This window comes from Alligator sinensis, unplaced genomic scaffold, assembly GCF_000455745.1.
Source record: "Alligator sinensis unplaced genomic scaffold, ASM45574v1 scaffold819_1, whole genome shotgun sequence".
Classification (NCBI taxonomy): domain Eukaryota; kingdom Metazoa; phylum Chordata; order Crocodylia; family Alligatoridae; genus Alligator; species Alligator sinensis.
In genome coordinates, this window is record NW_005843030.1 from 346438 (window position 1) to 355121 (window position 8684).

The 8684-nt window shown below is 47.6% G+C and overlaps 1 protein-coding gene across 1 annotated transcript in view; it reads left to right on the forward strand.

The window, feature by feature from the left end:
- The window catches only part of LOC102383584 (sperm-associated antigen 17-like), a gene marked incomplete at its 3' end in the record, with an annotated part of 368781 nt that overhangs the window by 278446 nt on the left and 81651 nt on the right, over positions 1 to 8684 (forward strand). Inside the window, exon 20 of the mRNA XM_025193226.1 lies at positions 3867 to 4057. Coding sequence (XP_025049011.1) covers positions 3867 to 4057 — 191 coding nt within the window. The remainder of the gene's footprint in view (positions 1 to 3866; positions 4058 to 8684) is intronic.

The window sequence follows — 8684 nt, forward strand, 5'->3', positions numbered from 1 at the left end:
GCATCTCCAATCCCTTGCTGCGTCCCCCTAATGAATTTGTAGGTGGCCACAAGATCACCTCTCAGCCTTCTCTTGCAGAGGCTAAAGAGGTCCAGATCCCTCAGTCTCTCCTCATAGGGCTTGTCCTGTAAGCTTCTAACCATACGAGTGGCCCTGTTCTGGACCTCTCGAGTCTATCAACATCCTTCTTGAAGTATGGTGCCCAAAACTGGACACAGCATTTCAACTGCAGTCTGATGAATGCCACATAGAGGGGGTGTAGTTACATGTTATAATTAGCATGTGTAAAAGTTAGGTGGCATTCAAATTAGATTGTTGTCCAAGCACATTAAGAGTTCCACATTAATGGTTAATACCCTCTCTAACCTGCACTTCTTGGACTTGCCACAGGAGAGCTAGTGAGCAGGTGCATGACTAGAAGCTGCCAAGTCTGCCCCTGCTTGCCAGCCCCCCAGCAGACCTCCTGTCTCCCTCCTGGCCCCTCAGGTTTACCCCTGGCCCTCTCTGACAGGGCTCTTTCCTGGCTCCCTGCTCCCCTGAAACTGCTGTCCCTGGAGTGAGTGAAGCTCCTATGTCACTCCAGAGCAAGGGCAGGCAATTATTTTGGGTGGAGGGACACTTGGCAAGCTGTCAAGGGCCACATGGGTAGCCCCGTTCCTTGACAGGTGCCCCACCCCTGTTCACCATCTTGGAACTGGAAGTCCCATCCCTAACCTCTGCTTTTGCCACTGGAAGTCCCTCCCCTTGCCCCTCGATGTACTTTTTTTGGGAAGAAGGTTTGCCACCTTAGGGGGAAAAAAAACAAATTACATACTAAAAATCAATCATCCATAATAATATATTTTAATTTAATTTGAAAATATATTTTTGTCCTGATTTGTGGGCATTTGTGGTGTACATGCAGAAGTGATTGCATATGGGGGTTTGTGTGGATGTGTGTGTGTGTGTGTGGGTATGGATGTGAGTATGGGAGCCATGTAGTGCAGAGTGGCCAGTCAGGAAAGTGGGGAAAGCGGCAGGGGGGAGTGGAAGTGAGCGGGAGTGTGGGGCCTGTGCCAATGTCCCCCCCTGCTGGCCAGGCCCCTGCGCTCCAACTGCCCCACTCTGGGCCCCGCCGGCACTGGCCCTGGGATACCGATGTGGGCCCTACACTCCCGCCTGGCTGACGCTGGCTCCCACATACTCGTTCACTCCCAGTGCCCCTGCCCTAGCCCTGAACCACAGGCGGGGAGCAGTGTGCAGCCCTGACCCCGCGCTCGCCTGCAGGGAATGAGCTAGTGCTCAGCATGGGGGAATAACGCACCCCCCGCCCCCTCCCCCATGGCCAGTGCCCCGTGCTGCAGCCGCTCACAGCCTGCATGGGGCTGCCCTGCCTGTTCACTGCATCATCGCCACTCCCATGGGGCAGCACCATGCATGTGCTAACTTTGATACCAACACTCCTTAGAGTTAGCACTAACAGCACCTAAAAAATCATGTCATAGATGTGCTCAAGCAAGTCCAGGACTCACACTTGACAATCTTCAGATACAGCGTCTATGGTGTGAGATTCAGTCTCATTTATACATAGATATATTATTCCTCTGACTGCTGTTATAACTATGATGGTCCAGGAAATGCATGAAAAGTAAAGGGTTGTTTATGATATCTTTTATTGGCCCAGCTGTATAGTTGGGAGAGATGTTGGACAAGTTTGGGGCACAGAGGGCACTGGCAGATGTGCAGGTTCCCCTCTAACTCATAGTGCTTTACATAAAGTGCCATGAATTAGAATGCCTCCCCACACACACGCAACCCAACAGATGTTTGCCTGTTGAGTCGGGGTGGGGGTGGAAATTGAACCTGCCTGGAGGAGCCCAAGGAGTCTGCCTGCAGCCAAGGAATCATCCCACTTCCCCAGTCCCACCCTGACCCACCTCCCAGGGGCAGTGAGCTTTCAGTTGGAGTTTGCCTGGCCCGAGCTAGAAAAGAGGGGACTGGGGTGGGGGAGGGGGACAGGGAGTATGAGGCAGTGGGGCTCCACTCCACCCCACTCCACTCACCACACCCAGCTCAGGCCAGGCAAATCCCAGCCAGCAGCTTGCTCTCCCTTCCCCCTCCCTGTCTGCTGACACACCTGGGTGCAGGCCAGGGCCAGGCCAGGCCTGATTTTGCCACAAATTAACCCTTGGGAACAGAAGTTCCCTAAGGTGTTCCAAAGTGGAGCACCTTCATCTGTTCCTTCATTTAATGATGGTTTATTTGTCTCACAATCAGCCACTTCTAAAGCACTCTGCAGCTGTGCATGTGTGTTAGGGCATAGTTGGCGAGCAGGGGTTTTCAACCTTTTTTAGTAAGTGTACCCCCAGTGGCCGGACATGGGGGGGAGGGAGGAAGGTGGTACATGGCTGGATGCAGAGTAGCAGTAGCCACTGCTGCATGTGAGCTTCCCCTTCCCCCCATGTCCAGTCAGCCAGGCACTGCCTGCTCAGCCCGCACAGGGCTGCCACTATCCTGACCCCCCCTGGCCCTGCTCCTGGGAGGCAGAGGCATGGGGAGCTAGGTGGCGGCACTCTGTCCCTGCCCACCTATGCATACCCCCTAGGGCCCTCCCAAGTACCCCTGGGGGTATGCATACGTACCCCTGGTTGACCACCCCTACTGTACAGCACATTCAGAGGGCCGAATACATGACAAATGTAACTTCTGTCTGCACCCATAGTGCCCTTCGTTAGATCTGGGGAAGAAGCAGATGTAGTCTAAGTTAACAATGTCATGTGTTTAACTCCACATAAATGAAAACAGTCACCTATAGCAGCAGTTCCCAATCTGTCAGTCTGTGGTACAGGTACCACCAGTAGTACACAGACAACCTGTCAGTGGTACACGTTAATAGATCTATTATAATTACTTTATATGACAAAAATTTGCTGGTGGTACTTAAGGCTGTATCATTTTAAATTGGTGGTGCACAATCTATCAGAGTTTGGGAACCATTGACTTTTAGGAATGAAGGATGGTTGTGAAACAGTATGCAAGAGAGAGAAGGAATGAAGAGAGACAATCACCAGTAAATGGTTCTCACGGGATGATGATGGTTCTCACATGAAAACCATTCCCTTTCTGGCCTCACAATCCTTAAACTCAAGGGAAGCCTATAAAACACCTTCAAGAGAGGCCTGGGAACAAACTTTCCTAACCTTCCTGGACACTAAAAAGCATGTCCTGAACAAAGACTTTGTGACTCTCAACAGTCTACCTACTATCTCTGCTGTTCCCTCTGCAATCTACAGGTAATAACAACCCAACCCTCTTACCTCTTGAATGGTCTTGTTTTTCTACTTCATTAAATAATTTTTTAACTGCATTTCCCTTTGCTCCTACAATTACAGACCAATTCATCAGCCACTCTATCAACCCTGCGAAGGAAGTAAAAGAGTATGGACACAAATACATTTGGAGCTGTTTCAAAAGGCCAGCAACCATTATGCTCTAGTTGTTATGCATGAACAAGGCAGGAATAGTACAAATAGAACAAAACCACTCTGACTTCAGCACTAACTGAAATAGTGCTAAAGTTGGGTTTACAGCTAGCTTGATTTTCTTTGAAAATTGAATCTCTCTGAAGGAGGGGTTCTCATGCACTTTACAGAAAAAAGACAGAATCTGAAATATAAATGCATTAGGAAAAGATTAGTAAGGGAAAAATAACAATTTCCATTTTAAAAAACCTGGTAAACTTCACCCTGAGATTATGGGAGAGTACTCAGATAAGCAGTTAAGAAGTCAAATAAAAGGTAAAACATAAAGAATCTTTTTTTTATCTGACACCATATTAATGATACAGTATTTTTGATTGTTAATAGAACAAACATGGTTATTTCCAGAAACTACCTGGAGCTAATTGCCAGTTCAATTGAAGACTGGGTGATGAAGGAAGAAGCCAAATACCAGCAAGAAAAAATGACTAAGGAACTAAAAGCCTTAACATTTGCTGAAGTAACAGCAGAAAGACCTTCTGAAACTAAATCGTCTACCTCTGCTGTCAGAAAAACTGGTTCTCCCAAGAAAATCAAAAGTAGGTGTGTTTCTATTTTGACATAGTAAACTATTTCCAAACACTCAGTGCTAAAACCCGAACTTGTTTAGAGTAATATCCTGAAAATTTTCAATGAGAACCAATTTTCACCATATGAAGGCATGTGAAAATGTTTGATGGTAAATTATGTTTGCTTACATTTTAAAGTACTGTATTTACTCAACTAGAAGATGATGTTTCCCCCCACCCATTTAACATGTGGGGGGTGGGAAGCCCCTCATCTCAGAATTGTGTACGAGGTGGCAGGGGACAGACAGCTGCTGCAGTTCCAACTCCAACCCCAGCCCTGAGTCAGGGCCAGAGCTGCAGCTGCTGCCTGCCTCACACTGCCTCTGCACCCCTCATTGCTCCTTCCTTGGAACCTTGGGCCCCCACTGCAGCCAGTCTACATCCTGTCCCACTGTTTCTTCCCCCCACCATGGCATTCCCCCTTACCTTTGCTCTGATGTTAGCAGGCTCTGTCCTCGCTGTAGCCTGGAGCATAGAACATGGTCCCAGCCCAGCCCTGTAGCAGTAGTGTTGGCTCCACACCACTGCTATGGGGCCAGGCTGGAGCTGTTCTTAGTGCCCAAGGCTGCAGTGGAGAAGGACCCTGCTGGCATGGTAGTAAAGATGAGTTGTGGTGGAGGGGTAGGCAGGGATTAGAGACTTTTGGGAAGGGGAAGAACTGAGGCTGCAGGGGCCAGAAAGAGTATGGAGAATGTTAGACCCTAGCTCTATGCACCGCCCACCGTCTAGGGAGATGACGATCCAATTGTTCATGGATCCTGTTACTCATGAGCCAGAGCAAACAGGGAGCAAACACCAGCACACATTGCTCGGAACAGCTTTATTCATAATGGAGACGGCTTTGGGCCAGGTCCCTCACAGACACACAGCCTGTGAACCAGGGGACCTGCACTGAACATTGTTTTTTTTCACATTTTATACACCTTGGTTCATGCTCATTAACATTTACTCCACCTTCGCCCCTCCTTTGGTTCCACCCATATCTCCTCCTCTCTTAAGCTCCGCCTCTGTTTACTGTTTACTTTGTTAGCATGGAATTGCCTATGCATTTCATTCATTTACATGCCTCTCTGCTAAGAGTGCATGCTCAAGACTTTGATCCTGGCTTACTCTGGCCACTTGCTGGTTCTTTCTGGTTTCTTGCTGACTCCTTCTTTATCTCCAAGGTCTTACTTCTGCTTTATGTCCTGACGATAGCTAGTGGGCTGTATCTTGTTCTTCTTACACAGTGAACTATATATCTTTACAACACTACTCCATCATTAAGAAAATGCTTGCCTAAGCATTTGCAAAGTTACTTTTAATATATCATCCGGCCTTGTGACCAGCAGCTTTTGCTGAGACACAGATTAAAGCTTTTATTCAGCTGCAAATCCAGTGTTCCCCAAGATCCAAATGTGGTCACCCTAACAGAGAGCAAAGGGGGATGGAGGAAAAAGGTAGGGGGGGCAGGTGGCAGAAGACAAACTGCATATCTCCCCCACCACCTCCACACTACTTGCCCCCTAATGCCTGTCCCCCACTGCTCCATCCATTGCTTTTGCCCCCTTATTGCTTCTCCTACCGTTTGCCCCACCACCACCTGCCCTGCTATTGCCCGCCTCATTGCCTGTCCTCCCACCGCCTGCAGCAGTGCAGGGGACAAATTTAAAACAATCCTCTAATAATTATATACTATACATGGAAAATTATAATAAATTTATACATTTTCCATGTATAGAATCTTATTGTTGGGAAGTTATCAAATTCAGGGTCTTCTTAGATTTTGGAAAATATGGTAATATGTATGTATATCTACTTATGTTCAATGTTAACTTTGTCCTGCTGACTAAGAGTTAAATGTTGCCTTTAGTCACAATGCTATACATTTGAAATAACTCAGTTTACTTATTGGAATTACTCACAGGGGTAGATTTAAGGTTTTAAGAAAGATGCAGAATAATTGGAAGCAATGGGCACATCTACACATGCAAATAATCTGGGAGTAGCTTACTCTTGAATAAATTATTTGAAAGTAAACTTTCCCAGGCACATGTCTACACATGCAGGAATGTGGGAGCAGATTTGCTGCTCCTAGCATCAGACTGCTCCCACTCCCTGTGTCCTTGCAATGGCCCCCTGCAGCAGCCACAGGGAGCTCTAGGCTCCCCCTGGGTGCTAACCCAGGGACCAAGAGACAGCTGTCTCCTGGCAGGGGCTGGGACATTGCTCCCTGCCCCGGGAGCTGTCTACTACCAGGGTGGGCTCTGCCACTGGAGCCCATGTGGGGACAATGTCCCCCTGCCCCAGCAGCAGGGAGCTCCCAGACTCCACTTCATGGTTCAGGGCCAGCACTGGGAAATCCTTATCTCCCAGCCCTAGTCCTGTGGTCTCCTTATCTCCCAGCAACAGTTCTGTGGTCATGGGGCCAACACTGGGCTCAGGCTGAGAGAGAAGAATCTCCCAGCCCAGATCCCATGACCATGGGGCTTGTGCTAGAAGATCCTTATCTCCCAGCACCCGCCTTGTGACTGCAGGACTTGGGCTGGGGAGATAAGGATCTCCCAGTGCCGGCCCCACGATCGCAGAACAGGAGCTGGGAGCTGCCTTGTGCTGGGGCAGGGGGATGTTGTTCCTGCCTGGGTTCCAGTGGCAGAGTCCACCCCAGCATCAGGCAGCTCCCAGGGACAGGGAGCAATCTCCTGACCCCTGCTGCTCAGTTGACCAGGAGCACATTTGCTCCCAGTCAGGCATTTATACCTGCACTACTGCACAGTAAGTAATCTCAAGTATATTCGCTACTTGCATTTATAGGTAGCAAATTTACTTGTGAATAGAGCCAATTACATAAGCATTTGCATGTGTAGATGTGGATGCTTACTGGACACTAATTAGCTCTGCTGCACAGTGAGACCTCTCATGTAGATGCGCCTGGTTTAGTTTAGAAGGATTCTTTTGTGAGGGACAACAGAAATCAGAAGTCAGAAGCTACCAGTTATAAACTAGAGGGTAAGCTGGGGTCAAAGCAAAGTTTTGAGAGGTGGGGGTTTTGAGCAGCATGTGTGATAATTTATGAGCAGTCAACAAAATCCCAACGTCTGTTATTTTGTCAAGAAGTCATATATAACAAAAGAATCACATGTGACTTGTCAGTATTTTGTCTATGCTTTATCATAGGGCTGTGCAAAGCTTTAGTCCCTGATTTGATTTGGCGGAGATTCAGCCTGATTTGGTAGCTGAATCTCCGAATCCAAATCAAATCAGAGGACCCTTTAATCTCTCCAAATCGAATCGGAACCCTTCAAATTGATTTGAAGAGATTCAGAAAGATTCAGCAATTTGGACATACAGACAGCTTTAAATGTTTTTTTCTACATACCTCTAGGTAGCAGGGGCTCGTGAGTGCTGCAATGCTGGAGCACATGGAGCGTCCCACAGAAGCATGGGAGACTCCCCAGCGTACTCAGCAGCAGACCCAGAAGTGGACCAGTAGCACTTCCAGTCCACTTCCAGATCTGTTGGGGAGCACACTGCCCCCCCGCGCGCACACCCTTTCTGCTCGGCGATTGGTGCCTCCTGGGTCGGGGAGGTGGCAACTGGGGTTCCCCTGCAGCCAATCGCTGAGCTGGGGGCATGCAGGGGGCTCCCCTAGCATGCTCCCCGGCAGACCTCGAATGGGACCAGAAGTACTGGGTCCCAGACCTGGAATGGAACCAGTCCATTTCTGGGTTTGCTGCCAAGCACATGGAGGGCCCCGCTCCCCCCCGCACTCCTGTGGGATGCTACATGCGCCCCACCATTGCAGCGATCACGAGCCACAGCTCTTACCTTAAGGTATGTAGAAACAACTTTTAAAGCTATGTCCTAATTGCTGATTCTCTGAATCAGCATCAAATCTTCAGATTTGGATTCAGCTGAATCGAATCAGGGACATTGATCTGAATCAACAAATCGAATCACTGTCCCTGATTTGGGCCAAATCAAATCGAATAGGACCCACTTCGCACACCCCTACTTTATAATCTTTTTATCTTTGGGACCTTCTAGCACTAGAAGGTTACATAAAATGAGTGGATGTAGGATTTTGAAATGGGTGGGTGCAGCAGCTCCACTTCCCCTTTTAAAGCAGATAAAATATACATTTGTGCATACCCTGAGTTACCACAGTTAAATGTGGGACCCTCAAAAATAGGGAAAACTAGGAAAAAAAAACATTTTAAAACTAACAATCCTTTTTTCCTTTCACATTTTTCATTGTTTCTTCTGTTTGCTAATATCCAAACTATTTATTTTTCATTAGATGGAGCTGTGAAGCCATAAAATTAAGTTGAGGACAGTAAAAGTATTTCTCTTACAACAGATTTTGATGGTTTTAGCACAACATTATTGCTTGTCTGGCAGCATCTGTCTGGTCCTTTGGCCCCATCATTGCAGTATCTCTGAATCTGCCATTACAGTTGTTCTAGGGTTAGGTTAGCCAGCTAAAGCATTGGGCCTTAATCCTAAAATAGCAATAATAATAAAATGTAAAACCTGGTGTTTTTACAGCACTTTTCATCTCATTATAACAACAAAGCTAATTCTAAGAACAGTACCTACAACTGTAATTTCTTATCAG